General features: G+C 39.9%; 2 protein-coding genes across 4 annotated transcripts in view; both read left to right on the plus strand.

Annotated features, from left to right (window-relative positions):
- The window catches only part of LOC127352651 (uncharacterized), a 221,359-nt gene that overhangs the window by 102,352 nt on the left and 98,676 nt on the right, over positions 1–20,331 (plus strand). The window contains exon 3 of one of the 3 annotated variants that reach the window (XR_007881149.1): positions 8,545–8,834. The exons of the other annotated variants lie outside the window; for them this stretch is intronic. The gene's annotated coding sequence lies outside the window, so the exon portion shown is untranslated. Of the gene's footprint in view, positions 1–8,544; positions 8,835–20,331 lie in introns of those variants that run through there. 3 annotated transcript variants of the gene reach the window in all.
- On the plus strand, positions 574–18,818 carry tph2 (tryptophan hydroxylase 2 (tryptophan 5-monooxygenase)). Its single transcript, XM_051381208.1, has 11 exons — positions 574–781; positions 3,725–3,859; positions 3,972–4,155; positions 4,284–4,384; positions 9,194–9,261; positions 9,343–9,539; positions 13,140–13,275; positions 13,372–13,498; positions 14,691–14,786; positions 15,022–15,155; positions 18,206–18,818. Exons 1-11 carry the CDS (start codon positions 623–625, stop codon positions 18,378–18,380), a joined length of 1,512 nt encoding a protein of 503 aa, XP_051237168.1. The 5' UTR covers positions 574–622; the 3' UTR covers positions 18,381–18,818.

Genomic DNA, 20,331 nt, shown 5'->3' on the forward strand with positions numbered 1-20,331 from the left:
ATAGTTTATAAGGTTTCTTGAAGTCCAATAATTTGACACTAATTGTCTTTCAGAGACAGTAAATAAAGATTTGAGTGAGTCCATTTGACAATAATAGCTAAGTTACAGAATACATTGCTGTAGATACAGGGCAGAGGTCAGTGCTATAGATACTGGATGAAGGATTTGAGTCATCAGACATCTGCTGAGCATTAGCAGCAGCTCGCAGCCCCTCCAGGACGTCCTTTTATCTGTCCAACAGTGTGGGAGAAACTGCGAATAATAATAATAATTAGCTATTATTACTGTTTTGTATAGAAGCTCATTTCTGCCTTAAATAATAAATAAAATGAAAACTTAATAATAGAAACTGTTCATGTTCTCTTTTATGAGATAAAAAGTCTAAACTCTTATCTCTTTCTTTATTTATCTATCTATTGTTTTTGATAATAAAAACCTTTCTTTGTTCAACCTGCAGAGGTGTGTTCAGACAGAGAGAGAGACTCTCTCTCTCTCTCTCTCTCTCTCTCTCTCTGTGTGTCAGTATTTAACTGGTGGGGGCCACCGGCAGTCTCAGTGTGAGTGTGAGCAGCAGCAGAGCGGCAGGCTGGAGCCCTGGTACTCGTATACCCACTGGTTCCCCATGGCTTCGGCCCATGTGATGAAGGACTCCCAGGAACCGATACCCAGGATGCAACCGGCCATGATGATGTTCTCCAGCAAGTACTGGGCCCGGAGGGGGATGTCGCTGGACTCGGCCATGTTCGACCACCAGCAGCAGCGCCACACAGGGGGGCAGATGGTAAGACTCATCTTCATCATCCTCCTCTTAGACCCAGCATGTACTCACAGTACTTATACTGCTGGTGCTGTTAGTACTTTGATACACTTTCACTAATTATTTGTTGACTGAAGGATTAATTAATTAATAATCAGGTTCAGGTTTCTGTGTTTGTTGCTGTAAATGTTCCTCTTGACAAAATGTATTTAACTTTTATTTACACAGAATCAATCAGAAATTAAATAATAAAATAAAATAATCAATAAATAACCAGTGGAGTAATAAAATCCAGTAAATAAAACCTCTGGGACTGTAAACAGGGCGGCTGAGTCTCAGGAGCTAGAGCGGGTTCTCTACCAATCAGAAGGTAACGTTAGCTCTCTGATCGAAGGAACTAGAAATATTTACCGTAGCCAAGTTGTATCTAAGGTTCGTTCTATCTACTGGAGCAGTGAACAACGTTTCCATTTCATTAGAACATTATGGGGTGGTGATGATTTCCAGGTATTAGTCAGACCCTCAATGGACATTATGAAAGCAACCTGGTTCTGGCCTCCACATCGCCCATTAATTACTGATAATGGACACCTCATTGGACATTATCACTTTCACATTACGATATACTTGCAGCTGTTTTTAAGTGTGTACATACAGGTAGGTATACATTGTCACTGGGTCCCCCTGCTAACATATAGGATAAATCAATAAAGAAAAAACTAATACAAAGAAATAAAACTAATGTAACATAAAACAGTGGTTTTCAAACTGGGGTCCTTGATCAGGTTGTAGGGGTCCTTAGAAAAAGGAGGAATCGAATATTTTCATCACATTTTCTGGAAGTTGGAACAAATGTATTTGGCCGTTTTAACTGGTTGTAATTTGATTATTGATTGACTTGAAGACTTTACTATCTTCATACATAAATATAGCCTAAAAAACGATTTGGAGGAAATTCATTAGGACAAAATCCTCTTAAATTGGAGTCACTGACGTACAAGATCCAACTTTCCCATATTTTATAAAATGTGTTGATATTTAAATTCCTGTTGTTAAATTTATGTTTTACAGCATAAATGGACCACAAACACTCGACTGTGTCCGTTCCTGTCTGCTGAATAATAAATAAACAATAAATAGTTATAACAGTACAGAAGATAAGTGACTGTTGTTGTTGAGGGAACATCGTCTGCTGTCAGTGAACAAACAGTGTATCAGTAACAGCTAACAGACAGAAAAGAGGAAGCAGGTTAATGTTCTCAGGCTGTGAAGAGGAAATTTAACACCGTCAACAAGAGATAACAGCAGCTCCTACAGCTGCCTGATTGATGGTACAGCTTATCCATACATCAGCTGTTTGTCTTTATTAAACATCACAACACCACAGAAGAAGACACCCCGCTGTTGGAGCTGACCTCGCAGTGGATACTTCCTGTTTCTGATCCAAAATGTAACGAGTTTATCTTTGACCTTGCTTATACCCTCCCACCGAGTCTCATCAATATCCAGACAGAAGCGTTTCTGTAATTCTGCTGACAAACAAACAAACAAACAAACAAACAGCACTGAAAACATAAGCTTGCTGGTGGAGGTCAGAACTTATTTTAAGGCAGTAATTATTCAAAGGGTGAGCTGATACCAGTGGAAATAATCAATCAATGAATCCTAATAACAAATACTGATTTACATAAAACAATAACAAATCAACAAGACATAAGATATCAACACATAATTATTTATTAACGATTGTATTTATGTTTTTAAACCATGTTGTTGATGTTTGTTGTTGTCGCTGCTGTTTGTCAACAGTATTTTTATTAGAAGTTCATTGTTTATGAAGGAGATGACTGTGTCACAACAGGGAGTGGTTTATTCTGTTTACTGCGTGTCTGTGTTGATGTTGTTGTCATTGATGTGATTGATCTGAATGTTTTTGTTTTTATTGATGTTTTTTGGTGTCAATGTTGTTTTTGTTGGATTTTTGTGTTATTTGGGATTTTTTAGAAAATATATTTTTTGCTTCTTTTGGCACATATTTCATATAATCTTTATCAAAATTGGTACATAGCATATTTAGCTGAAGCTGTAAAAAAGACTTGTAGGTTTGTGTTCGGGTATTACTTTACCATTTATCATTTGTAATTGGTTACGGAAATTTTGAAGGTGTGGCCCAATGCACTTAATGGGCCTTAACTCTACAATGCTGAATTGGATTTCGACCAAATTTGTGAATGTTGTCCATAAAGCCACATTGCATGTGTACAATTCATTTCAGTTCAACATTTTATATAATTCTACAGACAACAGCTGCACAATAATACTTAGTTACAGAGGACAGGACAGATATAGGACAGAGGTCAGTGCTACATACAGGTCAGTGTACTGTTTATTTGATTCAAATAATGGTAAAAATAATGATATTATTGTTACATAGGTCAATGCAGTATAAATAGGGCATAGGTTAGTGCTGTAGATACAGGGCAGAGGTCTATACTGTCCATTTGATACTACTAACAATAATGATATTAATATTAACTTATGATTTTTATTGTTATTGTCTTTCAGACACAGTTAATAAAGATTTGATTGGTTCCTTTTGACAATAATACCTAAGTTACAGAAGACAGGACAAAATACAGGCCAGAAATCAGTGCTATAGATACAGGGCAGAGGTATACTTGAATTCAAATTGATTCATACAATTTAATTTTTAATATTAACTTTGTTTTATAAGTTTTAGTGAAGTCCAATAATTTGACAACATATCTTCAGTCTTTATTTTGCTTATTTATTTTTTTCTTCTGTACATTTTCTGGACACAGTATTAAATTACTGGCTGGTATTTTCAGATGTGAATCGTAAACACTGGGACTCTTCCAGAAGCTTGTTGTTGTCATTGATGTTGTTGTTGTTGTTAATGCTGTTGATGTTGATATCTCTGTTGTTGTTGTTGTTGTTGTCTTTCAGTCGAGGCGTCCGTCCTTCTGTCCCATCAACGAGACTCCAGACAAGGAGAGTGCTGAGGATTGTGGGAAAACAGCGGTGGTGTTTTCTCTGAAGAACGAGGTTGGCTATTTGGTCAAAGCTCTCAGACTCTTCCAGGTGAGACGATCAATTTGTTTCCTGTTTCACTGATTATTGATTATTGATTACAGTCACATTAGGAGTTTGACTTTCTTTTACTTCTTCTCCTCCTCCTCCTCCCAACCTGCAGGAGAAGCGAGTGAACTTGAGGCACATCGAGTCTCGGGTGTCGAGGCGAGTGGTTAACGAGGTGGAGATCTTTGCTGACTGCAGCTGCAGTAAGAAGGAGTTTAATGAGCTCCTGCAGCATCTCAAAGATCACGTCAACATCATCTCCTTCAACACGCCCGCACACGTCTGGTCTGCTGAGGCAGGTACGAATAACACCTGAGAGTGAATGATCCCAATATATCTGAGCTCCAAATATAAATACAATAATAATCATATTGATTTTCAAATTGCTTCATCAGTTGTTGTTATTTGTGGTCTTTTGTTCAATCAGATGGAGACGACGTTCCGTGGTTCCCGATGAAAATCTCTGAGTTAGATCAGTGTTCTCACCGAGTGCTGATGTACGGTTCAGAGCTGGACGCAGACCATCCTGTAAGTCTCATGTTGGACAGGTTTTTTTTTTTTTTACACCTATAACCCTTATGCCTTTTTCTTATTTGACACACACACACACACACACACACACACACAACACTCACACACAAAGAAAAACCTCTTGGGGCCCCCTGGTAGTCACATGGCTCCATAATATAATTGGCCTACAATGGGAAAAAGGTTGAATCTGGTGGAATACAGTAATAATACTATAAAACTACTTTTCTTCAAAATGAAATGCTGACATTACAGAATGCATGGTTTTATACTGTAATGGCAGTGAGATTAAAAAATGTAGTTTTAATGGAAATGAAAGAGGCATTTTTAGCCACGAAGGTGTCCAGAGGGTGGTAAATTTGAGGAGGGCACAGGGGTTAAAGGTTAAACGTTTTGCATTTTATAAGTAAATTTCAGCTGGATCTGATCATCCTGCTAGGAGTAGAACATGAAAGTATAAAACGTGATACTTCCTGTTGCCACTAGGTGGCGCTCTAACTATTACTGAATATTATTACATAGACATGTTCAGGGCGGGACTCTTATCGAACATGTGAAGTTTCGTTGCAGTCGGATCATGTACGCAGACGTTATGACGAATCCCTCTTTCATGGCGAAGGTTTGAAATTGGATGCCACGGGACGCCACGCCACGGGCACAATGTTGGACGAAACAAACTGACTGCACTGACCATGTTTGAAGTAGATCCAATAGAACCTGTAGGAGGAGTTAGTTAAAATAGAAGCCCTGAAATGCCAAAAATGACATCACAGTGTGACATTCGTTCAAAATGGCCAACTTTGACGGCACGCCATGGACACGCCCTTCAACGATCCGATAAATTCCCTAGGAGGAGTTCGTTCAAATACAAGCCCAAAAAGTCAAAATGACCACAAAATGATGAAAATTAAAAATTGAAATTGCAGACTTCCTGTGGGTTTTGGGGCATGGGTCCAAGAGGCTTTTCTGCTTCTTTTATCATGATACACATGCGTAGCAATTTTCGTACATGTGGGCCTTACGTGTCTTGGGGGCTGATTCTGGGGGGCGTGGCTTAGACGTTTGGCGGCGCCCGTGCACGGGCACAATGTCATATCGGTATTTTAGCTACGTTTTAATTTTGTGCAAATTTTCATGGCATTTTGAGCATGTTGCGGGGGCCAAATATGCGGTCGAAGTCCCAGAGGTATAATAATAATTCCTAGAGGAACAATAGGGTCCTTGCACTTGTTAGTGCTCGGTCCCTAACAATATCAGTGATATTAGCAATGGCAATCAAGGAGGACCATGGCAGGAGGCTCCACCAGGATCCATGAGAACCTGTGAGACCAGAAAGCACAAGAACTCCGGGGAAGAAGTGAAGTCAGTAACATGTATTAATGGGACATGAATGAGTGCAGAAAGAGAGAGAGAGGAAGAGAGGAGCTCAGTGCACCATGGGAAATCCCCCGATAGTCTAGGCCTATAGCAGCATAACTAAGGGATGGTTCAGGACTCACCTGATCCAGCCATAACTATAAGCTTTATCAAAGAGGAATGTCTTAAGCCTACTCTTGAATGTGGTGAGGGTGTCTGCCTCCCGAACCACAACTGGAAGCTGGTTCCACAGGAGAGGAGCTTGGTAACTGAAGGCTCTGGCTCCTGTTCTACTTTTAGAGACTATAGGAACCACAAGTAGCCCAGCATTCAGAGAACGTAGTGTTCTAGAGGGGTAATAGGGTACTATGAGCTCTTTAAGATATGAAGGGGCCTGACCATGAAGAGCTTTGTAGGTGAGGAGGAGGATTTTAAATTCTATTCTACATTTTACAGGGAGCCAATGCAGAGAAGCTAGTACAGGAGAGATGTGATCTCTTTTTCTAGTTCCTGTCAGTACTCGTGCTGCAGCGTTCTGAATTAATTGGAGCGTTTTAATGGACTTATTGGGGCAACCTGATAATAAAGAGTTGCAGTAATCCAGCCTAGAAGTAACAAATACATGGATTAGTTTTTCTGCATCTGTCTGTGATAGTATGTGTCTAATTTTTGTAATATTACGTAAATGAAAGAAGGCAGTCCTAGAGGTCTGCTTTATGTGGAAGTTAAATGACAAATCCTGATCAAAGATAACTCCAAGATTCCTGAAAGTAGTGCTAGAGGCTAAGGTAATGCCATCTAGAGTAACTATATCTTTAGACAGTGAGTCTCTAAGGTTTTTGGGGCCAAGAACAAGAATTTGTTTTTTTCCTGAGTTTAACATCAGAAAATTGCAGCTCATCCAGGATTTGTTTGTAATTTAGATAATTGATTAATTTCATCGGGCTTGATCGATAGATATAACTGCGTATCATCTGCATAGCAATGAAAGTTAATGGAGTGAATCCTAATAATGTTGCCTAAAGGGAGCATATATAAAGTAAATAATAATAAGTGGATGGCAAGGGAAGTTTACAAAAACGGACGTCAGTTCCAGACTGTGGATGCCCTTCGTGAAGCCATCTTCACCACATGAACCAACTTTCCCACCATCCTCCAGGATTACTCGCATCAAGCATGTCTAAACTAATTTTTTTAGTGATCAACAACAATGGTGGGGCTACTCACTACGGACTCCTTTTTTGACAAGTTTAGTTCTGTTTTTGGGTTTTCTTGGGCTATGGTCTTAAACTTTAGATCAGCTGATGAACAGCCTGTTTGAGTTTAAATGCAGTTTTCAATAAATTTCTTACTCTGTTGTTTTGTCTCTTGCTCCTGTTAATTCTTTTTGCATTTTGAAGCTCTACTTACAACCTGGTTACGTTCAACCAGCGCAAAATGCAAATATTTGTAATTATTCCTCTGGTCTTAAGATTTTGTTCAGGAGTGTTTTCTGTAAAAATATTCAAATTTTATATTCTTATATAATATATATAATATAATATTCTTTTACAGAGACTTGAGCATCAAATTGGCATTAAAGGAACTGCCCTAAGCTGGTTTAAGTCATACTTATCAGATCGTTCTCAGTTTGTACATGTTAATGATGAATCCTCCATAAATACTAAAGTTAGTCATGGAGTTCCACAAGGTTCTGTACTTGGACCAATACTATTTACTTTATATATGCTCCCTTTAGGCAACATTATTAGGAATCACTCCATTAACTTTCACTGTTATGCAGATGATACGCAGTTATATCTATCAATCAAACCCAATGAAATTAATCAATTATCTAAATTACAAACATGTCTTAAGGACATAAAATCCTGGATGACCTGCAATTTTCTGATGTTAAACTCAGAAAAAAACGAAATTCTTGTTCTTGGCCCCAAAACCTTAGAGACTCATTGTCTAAAGATATAGTCACTCTAGATGGCATTAACTTGGCCTCTAGCACCACTGTCAGGAATCTTGGAGTTATCTTTGATCAGGATTTGTCATTTAACTCCCACATAAAGCAGACCTCTAGGACTGCCTTCTTTCATTTACGTAATATTAGAAAAATTAGACACATACTATCACAGACAGATGCAGAAAAACTAATCCATGCATTTGTTACTTCAAGGCTGGATTACTGCAACTCTTTATTATCAGGTTGCCCCAATAAGTCCATTAAAACGCTCCAATTAATTCAGAACGCTGCAGCACGAGTACTGACAGGAACTAGACAAAGAGATCACATCTCTCCTGTACTAGCTACTCTGCATTGGCTCCCTATAAAATGTAGAATTGAATTTAAAATCCTCCTCCTCACCTATAAAGCTCTTCATGGTCAGGCCCCTTCATATCTTAAAGAGCTCATAGTACCCTATTACCCCACTAGAACACTACGTTCTCTGAATGCTGGGCTACTTGTGGTTCCTATAGTCTCTAAAAGTAGAACAGGAGCCAGAGCCTTCAGTTACCAAGCTCCTCTCCTGTGGAATCAGCTTCCAGTTGTGGTTCGGGAGGCAGACACCCTCTCCACATTCAAGAGTAGGCTTAAGACATTCCTCTTTGATAAAGCTTATAGTTAGGGCTGGATCAGGTGAGTCCTGAACCATCCCTTAGTTATGCTGCTATAGGCCTAGACTATCGGGGGATTTCCCATGGTGCACTGAGCTACTCTCTTCCTCTCTCTTTCTGCACTCATTCATGTCCCTTTAATGCATGTTACTAACTCCACTTCTTCCCCGGAGTTCTTGTGCTTTCTCGTCTCGCAGGTTCTCATGGATCCTGGTGGAGCCTCCTGCCATGGTCCTGCTTGACTGCCATTGCCAATACTGTTGTTGCTGTGCACCTGTCTGTCTGTCTGTCTCTCGCTCTCTCTCTCTCTCTCTCTCTCTCTCTCTCCCCAACTGGTCGAGACAGACGACCACCCACCTAGAGCCGGAGGATCTGTCCTAGGTTTCTGCCTTTTAACAGGCAGTTTTTCCTTGCCCTTGTCGCCAAGTGCTTGCTCATGGTGGTACTGTTGGGTCTCTGTAATTAATGTTAAAGAGTTCGGTCTAGACCTGCTCTGTTTGAAAAGTGTCCTGAGATAACTTCTGTTATGAATTGGCGCTATACAAATAAAATTGAATTGAATTGAATTGAAATTTAAATATACAGAGTCTAAATAGGTGAAATCAACCTCTAAAATATTATAAAATCAGTTTTTAACTGCAGGATGTAAAATCATTCCAGGTTATTAAAACCAAACAATATTAATCCTTAATATCAGCTTTTATTTAAATGTTGTAACAGGAAATACTTTAAGTTTGAAATCATCACTTCTTCTTCTTCCAGTCATTCTGATGTGAATCACTTCCTGAGATTGTTTTATATGTGAATATATTTCAATTACTTTTATTTCTTCTTCCTTCCTGTCAGGGTTTTAAAGATGATGTTTATCGTCAGAGGAGGAAATACTTTGTGGAAGTGGCCATGAATTATAAATTGTAAGTATTATTCAATCTGTTGAATTTCATAATGAAACACAAATAAAGGGCCGTGCCACTGATATTCTGTCTCCTCCCCAGCGGGCAGCCCATCCCTCGTATCGAGTACACCCCGGAGGAGATAAGGACGTGGGGGGTGGTCTTCAGAGAGCTGACCAGACTGTATCCGACTCACGCCTGCAGAGAATACCTGAAGAACCTGCCGCTGCTGAGCAAACACTGCGGCTACAGAGAGGACAACATCCCCCAGCTGGAGGACGTCTCGCTGTTCCTCAGAGGTTGAATACTCAGGGACAGCAGGGGATTATGTTCCATTAAAATAATGATTTGAAAATTAATGTGCAGACACATGAGCAGAACTTCAGACATACACAAGGTATTTCCCTTAAAGCGTCTATGTAATTTATAGGGAACCATTGTTTATAGCGCCACCAGTGGCCGTTCAGTGAACTGCAGTCAGCGTCCAGCCAACAGTAACAAACACTACACTGAACTCTGTAGTACTGTGTTCAAGAGATAACGGTATGGAAGAAGAAAAAGAATAATACGCAAAATAAAGACTGAAAATAACAATGTGTGATTGCAGCAATCAGATAATTTGTGTCAAATTATGTGTTAATATTAATAATATCATTATTATTACAGTACAGACCTCTGCCCTGTATCTACAGCACCAACCACAGACACTGTAAAATAACTGACAATCACGTTTAGAATAACATTACGTTAACGTTAATAACATTATCTGCAATGTTCCTATATTTTATCTGGACCGTTAGCTCCATGCTACTAATTAGCTCACCGTTTACAAATCACCCATCAGCCAACACCATGAAGCAAACAACGCCAGACCCTCACCAGTGGCAAGGACAAGGGCAAGGAAAAACTGCCTGTTAAAAGGCAGAAACCTAGGACAGATCCTTCGGCTCTAGGTGGGTGGTCGTCTGTCTCGACCAGTTGGGGTGAGAGAGAGAGAGAGAGAGACAGACAGACAGAGACAGACAGACAGGTGCACAGCAACTACAGTATTGGTAATGGCAATCTAGCAGGACCATGGCAGGAGGCTCCACCAGGATCGACAAGAACCTGCGAGACGAGAAAGCACAAGAACTCCGGGGAAGAAGTGAAGTTAGTAACATGCATTAATGGAACATGAATGAGTGCAGAAAGAGAGAGGAAGAGAGGAGCTCAGTGCACCATGGGAAATCCCTGATAGTCTAGGCCTATAGCAACATAACTAAGGGATGGTTCAGGACTCACCTGATCCAGCCCTAACTATAAGCTTTATCAAAGAGGAATGTCTTAAGCCTACTCTTGAATGTGGAGAGGGTGTCTGCCTCCCGAACCACAACTGGAAGCTTGTTCCACAGGAGAGGAGCTTGGTAACTGAAGGCTCTGGCTCCTGTTCTACTTTTAGAGACTATAGGAACCACAAGTAGCCCAGCATTCAGAGAACATAGTGTTCTAGAGGGGTAATAGGGTACTATGAGCTCTTTAAGATATGAAGGGGCCTGACCATGAAGAGCTTTATAGGTGAGGAGGAGAATTTTAAATTCTATTCTAAACTTTACAGGGAGCCAGTGTAGAGAAGCTAGTACAGGAGAGATGTGATCTCTTTTTCTAGTTCCTGTCAGTACACGTGCTGCAGCGTTTTGAATTAATTGGAGCATTTTAATGGACTTATTGGGGCAACCTGATAATAAAGAGTTGCAGTAATCCAGCCTAGAAGTAACAAATGCATGGATTAGTTTTTCTGCATCTGTCTGTGATAGGATGTGTCTAATTTTTGTAATATTATGTAAATGAAAGAAGGCATATCCAGTAAAGAAGTGCCAATTAAGGGTACGACTTCTTTAAGTAGCCTAGTTGGGATCGGGTCCAACAGACAGGTTGATGGCTTCGATGTAGAAATTATTGAAGTTAACTGATGAAGATTGATAGCAGAAAAATAGTCTAAATATACAGTGGGTACGGAAAGTATTCAGACCCCTTTAAATTTTTCACTCTTTGTTTCATTGCAGCCATTTGCTAAAATCAAAAAAGTTCATTTTATTTCTCATTAATGTACACTCAGCACCCCATCTTGACAGAATTTATTAAAAAAGAAAAACTGAAATATCACATGGTCATAAGTATTCAGACCCTTTGCTCAGTATTGAGTAGAAGCACCCTTTTGAGCTACTACAGCCATGAGTCTTCTTGGGAATGATGCAACAAGTTTTTCACACCTGGATTTGGGGATCCTCTGCCATTCTTCCTTGCAGATCCTCTCCAGTTCTGTCAGGTTGGATGGTGAACGTTGGTGGACAGTCATTTTCAGATCTCTCCAGAGATGCTCAATTGGGTTAAGGTCAGGGCTCTGGCTGGGCCAGTCAAGAATGGTCACAGAGTTGTTCCGAAGCCACTCCTTTGTTATTTTAGCTGTGTGCTTAGGGTTATTGTCTTGTTGGAAGGTGAACCTTCGGCCCAGTCTGAGGTCCTGAGCACTCTGGAAGAGGTTTTCTTCCAGGATATCTCTGTACTTGGCCGCATTCATCTTTCCTTCAATTGCAACCAGTCGTCCTGTCCCTGCAGCTGAAAAACATCCCCATAGCATGATGCTGCCACCACCATGTTTCACTGTTGGGATTGTATTGGGCAGGTGATGAGCAGTGCCTGGTTTTCTCCACACATACCGCTTAGAATTAACGCCAAAAAGTTCAATCTTGGTCTCATCAGACCAGAGAATCTTATTTCTCATAGTCTGGGAGTCCTTCATGTGTGTTTTGGCAAACTCTATGCAGGCTTTCATATGTCTTGCACTGAGGAGAGGCTTCCGTCGGGCCACTCTGCCATAAAGCCCCGACTGGTGCAGGGCTGCAGTGATAGTTGACTTTGTGGAACTTTCTCCCATCTCCCTACTGCATCTCTGGAGCTCAGCCACAGTGATCTTTGGATTCTTCTTTACCTCTCTCACCAAGGCTCTTCTCCCACGATTGCTCAGTTTGGCTGGACGGCCAGGTCTAGGAAGAGTTCTGGTCGTCCCAAACTTCTTCCATTTAAGGATTATGGAGGCCACTGTGCTCTTAGGAACCTTGAGTGCTGCAGAAATTCTTTTGTAACCTTGGCCAGATCTGTGCATGCCACAATTATGTCTCTGAGCTCCTTGGGCAGTTCCTTCGACCTCATGATTCTCATTTGCTCTGACATGCACTGTGAGCTGTAAGGTCTTATATAGACAGGTGTGTGCCTTTCCTAATCAAGTCCAATCAGTTTAATTAAACACAGCTAGACTCCAATGAAGGAGCAGGACCATCTCAAGGAGGATCAGAAGAAATGGACAGCATGTGAGTTAAATATGAGTGTCACAGCAAAGGGTCTGAATACTTATGACCATGTGATATTTCAGTTTTTCTTTTTTAATAAATTTGTTTTTTTCTGTCAAGATGGGGTGCTGAGTGTACATTAATGAGAAATAAAATGAACTTTTTGGATTTTAGCAAATGGCTGCAATGAAACAAAGAGTGAAATTTTTAAAGGGGTCTGAATACTTTCCGTACCCACTGTATATCTAAGTTTACATTCAGAATATTATTGGCATCCATTTCGGCGTCTTGCGCTTGCCATCCACTCAAAACGTGACGTCTACTACTCTTAAACAAGTGTGTGCGTCGTGCCTGTTGTTTTGTTTCCGGTCTAGCTAGTTAGTTAGTTTTTCTAACGTTACTAGTTGTTGCAACAGCATGTGGAAAAAAAACAAACTACAAAGTTAAAGAACGTTAATCTCGCGATAAAAAAATTGACGCCGTTAAAATGGGTTTGCGTTAACGTCGTTAATAACGCGTTTAACTCACAGCGCTAATTTTAAGGTATCTGATCAGTTGACCTGTGTGTTTCAGAGAGGTCTGGTTTCACCGTTCGACCAGTCGCAGGTTATTTGTCTCCCAGAGACTTCCTGGCTGGTTTGGCCTATAGAGTGTTTAACTGCACTCAGTATGTTCGCCACAGCACCGACCCGCTCTACACTCCTGAACCGTAAGTACAAAACTAACAGTCTGATCTGACCATAGAGATCACAACCAGAGTGAGTTCATTGTAGTTTGTTGTTGTTATTGTTCGTTCTGGTTTCAGGGACACGTGTCACGAGCTGCTGGGTCACGTTCCTCTGCTGGCCGACCCGAAGTTCGCTCAGTTCTCTCAGGAGATCGGTTTGGCCTCCCTGGGATCGTCTGATGAGGATGTTCAGAAACTGGCTACAGTGAGTGACGTTGTTAAGACCCCCTACAGGCCACAGTCATCATCACACATTTTTATTATTCAATTAATCCTTCCTGAGGGATTCAATGTCACTAAACTCCAGTTCATCCTCTCAGGAGTAGCAATGAATAAAGACTTAAGTATCTGACATCAAGGTTGTTGACTGTAGACCATAGTTTGGACTTGTTGGACTGTTGTGTTTTTGTTTTTACCAGTTTTTCATAAATGAAGATCAATTCACCCCCCAGACCTTCTTTTAAATCATACATAAACTTTTATTTTGTGTTTAAAAGTAGCCAACCAAATCTAAATTGCATTCAACATTTGTCGCGAATAACAAAAAATAACCTTGAATATAAACTATATATATACTGTAAGTGCAGGACTGTGTGGTACTCTGCAGTACTGTATGGTACTGTGTGGTAGTCTGCGGTACTGTACGATACTCTATGGTACTGTACGGTCCTCTGCGGTATCGTACGGTACTCTGCAGTATTGTGTGGTACTGTGTGGTACTCTGCACTACCGTATGGTACTGTGTGGTACTCTGCAGTACTGTATGATACTCTGCAGTACTGTATGATACTCTGCAGTACTGTACGATCCTCTGCGGTACCGCATGGTACTCTGCAGTACTGTACGGTCCTCTGCGGTACTGTATGGTACTGTGTGGCACTCTGCAGTACTGTATGGTACCGTATGGTACTGTATGGTACTCTGCAGTACTGTATGGTACTGTGTGGTACCGTATGGTACTGTGTAGTACTCTGCAGTACTGTGTGGTACTGTATGGTACTGTATGGTACTCTGCAGTACTGTGTGGTACTGTGTGGTACCGTATGGTACTGTGTGGTACTCTGCAGTACTTTATGGTACTGTATGGTACCGTATGGTACTGTGTAGTACTCTGCAGTACTGTGTGGTACTGTATGGTACTGTATGGTACTGTATGGTACTCTGCAGTACTGTATGGTACTGTGTGGTACCGTATGGTACTGTGTGGTACTCTGCAGTACTTTATGGTACTGTATGGTACCGTATGGTACTGTGTAGTACTCTGCAGTACTGTGTGGTACTGTATGGTACTGTATGGTACTGTATGGTACTCTGCAGTACTGTATGGTACTGTGTGGTACTGTGTGGTACTGTATGTTGTGATACTCACTGATTACTGTGTTGTGTGTTTTGAACAGTGTTATTTCTTCACTATTGAGTTTGGACTCTGCAAACAGGACGGTCAGCTGAGAGCTTACGGAGCCGGTTTACTGTCATCTATTGGAGAGCTGAGGGTAACAAACACAATACCATTAAATCACTTCCACACTGATTATTACTTATTGATTAATCTGACAGTTATGGTCTGATCAACTGATCCATTGTTTGCTCTGTAGAATATCAGAAAATATAAATATAAATAAACAACATATGTTTAAAATAGTTGCTGGATGCAGATTCATTTTCTCTCCACTGACTGAACAATTAATTAATAATTAATCAACCATTAATCATGTTTTTTTTTCCCAGCATGCCCTGTCAGATCAGGCCTGTGTGAGGATGTTTGACCCAAAGACGACCTGTAACCAGGAGTGTCTCATCACCACCTTCCAGGAAGTGTACTTTGTATCAGAGAGCTTCGAGGAGGCCAAAGAGAAGATGAGGTAAACAAACAACAGACAAACAAATACAGCAGGAGGATAATAAACCAGTCTATGATGTCCATATACAACAAAAATTACAGAATAATGATAAGAAAAAGAAAAAGAAACAAGAATTTAAACCAGGGGTGTCAAACTCATTTTGGTTCAGGGGCCACATACAACCCAATTTGACCTTAAGTGGGCCTAATAATTAAGGCATAATTACCTATAAATAGCAAGAACCCCTAATTGTTCTCTTTGTTTTATTGCAAAGAAATAGTAATACATTCTGAAAATGATCACATTTAATAAACTTTCTTTTCACAAAATATTATAAACAACCTGAATTTTCTTAAGGAAAATAAGTGCAATTTCAACAATATATTATATTCATTTCATTTACACATGTGCATTACAATTTAAAGATCAGTGGATGTGGATCTACAAAGCCACAGAACATTAGGTAACATGTACCTGGAACTGAACAATAATATCAGGGTAACTTTCTCTTACAGTTAATAACAATTAAAACAACTTGTCAAGATCTAGAAATTATTTTAAATGTACATACATTTTCACATCTGTGCAGTAATCCTGACCACCTGAACTGACTCACTGCAGCATACAAACTAAAGTGGGAGCTATTAGGAAAGGTTCAGTTATTCTACTTAACCTATCCTTATAAATGTATAAAATGTATACATAAAAATACATGAAAGTTGTGGCAGTGCATGAGCAATAGAGTTCCACCAAACCAAACTATTTTGTACTGAAGCTGCTGAATGACATATTAGTGCACAATGTTCAGTAAATAGTGAGTTAACCTACTTCATATAAAATGCTGCTTCAGACACTTTTGCACACTGAAGAATACAGCTCTGTGAAAATGCATGCTTACATACAGTAAGTATTCATTTTCACAACTTGTCAAGATCTGGAAATTATTTTAAATTTACATACATTTTCACATCTGTGCATCTGTGAAAATGCATACTTAGACATAAATGCATACTTAGACATAGTAAGTATGCATTTTCACTGAGCAAAAGTGTCTGAAGCAGCATTTTACATGAAGTAGGTTTACTCACTGTTTAGTTTGCAAAGTTTAGTCTCCTTTTTGACAAAGTCATTTTGACTAATGAGTGTTATAAGAGGAATAGAGCAGTGTAACGTGTGTGTGGTCGAGCGAGAGAGAGAGAGAGAGAGAGAGAGAGAGAGAGAGAGAGAGAGCAGTGGTGAACGGCAGCAGAGCAGAGAAGTAAGTTATCAGGTCTAGCAGTAAATGTACAGTGTGAGTTACAGTTGTCGGTGAATAAAGTTTAATAAAGCATTGTGCTATGTACGCAACTCTGTCTTCTCTGTAATTTTAACACATCCCGCAGGCTGGAAGGAACCCTCTGGTGGGCCGATTCCGCGGGCCGGAAATTTGACACCTCTAATTTAAACTAAAGGATTTGTGCTGTCAAACGATTAAAATCGCGATTAATCGCATTAATGTCATAGTTAACTCGCAATTAATCGCAATTAATTGCACATCTTTATCTATTTTAAATGTCCCTTGATTTCTTTTTGTCCCATTATTTTTTCTCATTTTAATGCTCTTATCAACATGGACAAGTGGATCGGCTTGCTTTGTGCAAATGTTGTTTTTATTGAAAACAACATTGGCATATACTGTAGTATTCAATTTCACACTAACATTCTCACTTGGAGCAAATAATCTCTCACACAATGTAACACTGTCCATCAATAAAAGGGTGAAAAAAATACTTTGTCACACAAACAGCCCCTTCAACAGCCCTTTCTAAGGGATCAAAACAGGGCGATACAAAATAAAATTACAAAGTGCACATGTAAGGTAAACTAGGACTCCTATAGTGCAGTTAAACCATGGCTTAATACTTTTCTCAAGTTTGCTTTGAACATAGCAGTCAGGCTACTGCTCTTTATTCAGCAGAGGCTCAACCCAGCCTCTTATTTCAGAAAGAATGAACAGTAACGGTTACCAATAAAAGGTAAGCCTACTACATCTTTGCTTTGAGCCAGTTACTCAAACAGCCAAGCCTGTTGACATTTTCAGACAACAAGGAATCCATCCATTTCGGCGTCTTGCGCTCGCCATCCACTCAAAACGTAATGTCTGCTTCTCTTAAACAAGTGTGTGTGGCGTGCCTGTTGTTTTGTTTCCGGTCTAGCTAGATCCAGTGTGGTGTTGTAGTTTTTCTAACGTTACTAGTTGTTGCAACAGCATGTGAAAAAAACTACAAAGTGTGCTAGGAGTTAATCTCGCGATAAAAAAATTGACGCCGTTAAAATGGGTTTGCGTTAACGCCGTTAATAACATGTTAAACTGACAGCTCTATAAAGAATATCTGCATTTCCTGAAGAAACTGTGTGTGATTTCTGCACCTGCTGCAAGACGTGTTCACATCTAAAGATGCAACCCAACATCTGTCGTAATTGGATACTGTGTTCAAGAGATATTGGTCCAAAAGAGATAACGGTCCAAAAAACGTGTGGAAGAAGAAACAGAATTCTAAGAAAAATGAAGACTGAAGATAACGATGTGTGATTGCAGCAATCACATAATATGTGTCAAATTATTAGACTTTAGAAAAGTATGAAATAAAGTTAATATTAATAATATAATTATTGTTACAGTACAGGCCTCAGCCCTGTATCTACAGCACAACCACTGTCTAGTATCTACAGCACAACCACTGTCTAGTATCTACAGTACTGACCTCCGGCATTACATTTGGAACCATTAAGTGACAAATCACGCTGTTGGGCAGACAAAAAACGTCCCGGAGGGGCTGCGAGCCGAGCTGCTGCTAACGTTAGCTCAGCTTCTTTCTCTGATAACTTAAGATCCAGACGTCTGATGACTAAAATCCTTCATCCCGTTCAAATCTAGAGTTAAAAAGCACCAAGATCTAAACAGTTGATGCTAAAAATGTGACTTCAGACTGGATAACGCAGCGTTACTTGAATAAAGAATTCAGAATTCTCTGATTTTGAACATTGTTAGAAACATTTGGGATGATGTAAGTGTCTCCTCTCTCTCACAGGGAGTTTGCTAAGACAATAAAGAGGCCGTTCTCGGTGTACTACAACCCGTACACTCAGAGCATCGACCTGCTGAAAGACACCCGCAGCATCGAGAACGTGGTGCAGGACCTGCGCAGCGACCTGACCACCGTGTGCGACGCTCTGGGGAAGATGAACACCTACATGGGGATCTGAAGCTGATTCACTGCTGAGTGCTGATTGGTTCAAATCATCAGTGACATGCCACAACGCTGCAGCACAACATCACTCCTATGTTCATCTGTTATCTGTAAATAAGATTTACTGCATATAATAAAGTCAGTGTTTATAGAGAGATATAAGCAGTTAGTAAAAGATTTATTAATGCCTAATAAACATTTACAAATGCTTCATAGATTGTTTGGGTTGCCAGGTTGTGAACAGCTGTGATACTTTCTTGTTGGTAATAATGCAGTCATAAATGTTGTAATGTATCAATAAACGCTTTATAGAGGGTGAATTATCAGAGTGCCACCAAAAACAGGAACAAGTTTAAAACATTTAAAGAGAGATCATGTTGCTGTTTTTTGTCCATATTTGAAATCAAGTCTGTAACTTCCAAAATAAAACAACTTAAATGTCTGATTAACTTGATCTTGTGATGGAGATGATCAATAATCTTTATCAGTGCTTTATGAGTGCTTCTACTCATTATTTTTTTTAGTTATTTTTCACCAGATGAAAATGTTGATTAATTCTACTGAAGTCGCCAAGAAGAAAAATATTGTGAGTTCAACTTCACAACATTAACCTGCACCGCCTCCCAGATACAGCAATGAATTATGGTCCATGTGCAGGACCAGATCTGGTATCCAGTTACGGCCCCAGACAAAGCCACATCTCAGACTGTAGGAGTATATCTGACCACGGGTTCCAGATGTCAGCTTGGACCAAACGTTTTAATGCTGCAGTCGGACGTTACCTTTCTCACAACGCGGGAAAAACTTATTACTTACTCATTATAATCAATGAAATACATCTGAAGCCTGATTATAAAAGTGCATTTTTAGAAGGGAATTAAAAGATGAGACAGATTTATTGAACCTGAACCTGTTAGTTATCTCTCTCCTCCAGCCTGCAGGTTCTTGGTCTGTCTGTGTGTGTTTTTAAATATCTCTGTCAAAAGACACTCCTACGTTTCCATCCACAGAAATATAATTATGTATATATACGAATATATATATGTATGAAGGGGTGTCGTCGTTGGTTGTTTTGAGTAAAATCAGTTTATCTGTTAGCTAACATTAGCTCATATTAGCACCTCACTGCCATCTCAGTGTGAACTCCGGGGTTAAAGACGTTTTCACATCCAACTCAGTGAGTTCAGGATTTATTTCGATATGCTGGAGACTGTTGGAAGACTAATTAATGAGTTAAAAAGCCAGTTAATCTTGTCTCTCTGGACTTTATGTATATATTTATATATAATATATACTTCCTGCCTCTCTTGTAGATGCTACCACACAAATAACTAGAACCAGGATGATAAAAGCTGTCTTTGCTTTCTCTGAACTCCTGTGTAGGCCACAGATGATGAGGACGTACATACAGAGGGGATTAAGTTGGTGATGTGATGGTGAAAGACGAAGAAGACTTCCTTGACGTGTCAGTGGTCCTTGAGCAAGCGGTGATCTCGTCTGATCTAAAGGACATCCAGAATGTCAGTGCCATGCTGATGTGCTTTCTGTTTGCTCTCAATATCCACTATCCAAAGGAAATGAGGTACGTCATTCAGAAAGTCTTCATGAACATTGATGGAGGACAGTGCTCCTCCCTCGTGCATGGTTTAAGAAACAGGCTTGAACCCTGAACTCCTCTTCTCATGCAAAATGTGCACATAGATAATCAGTACGGTTTCACAGCAGTTTCAACAGTTCAGCTCCAGAATTAGTTCAGTTTCAATTCAATTTCAATTTCAATTTTATTTGTATAGTGCCGAATCATAACAGAAGTTATCTCAGGACACTTTTCAAATAGAGCAGGTCTAGACCGAACTCCTTATAAGATTATTTACAGAGACCCAACAGTACCACCATGAGCAAGACCTTGGCGACAGCAGCAAGGAAAAACTTCCTTTTACCTGCTCTATTTGAAAAGTGTCCTGAGA

Source organism: Dicentrarchus labrax, unplaced genomic scaffold (genome assembly GCF_905237075.1).
Source record: "Dicentrarchus labrax unplaced genomic scaffold, dlabrax2021, whole genome shotgun sequence".
NCBI lineage: Eukaryota > Metazoa > Chordata > Actinopteri > Moronidae > Dicentrarchus > Dicentrarchus labrax.

Excerpts from the sequence above, each read along its gene's own strand:
- tph2 (XM_051381208.1), top strand. The coding sequence starts at position 623 with ATGGCTTCGGCCCATGTGATGAAGGACTCCCAGGAACCGATACCCAGG. Across the intron at positions 9,262-9,342 it reads GTGGCCATGAATTATAAATT|CGGGCAGCCCATCCCTCGTA; the intron begins GTAAGTATTATT and ends TCTCCTCCCCAG. Across the intron at positions 13,499-14,690 it reads ATGTTCAGAAACTGGCTACA|TGTTATTTCTTCACTATTGA; the intron begins GTGAGTGACGTT and ends TGTTTTGAACAG.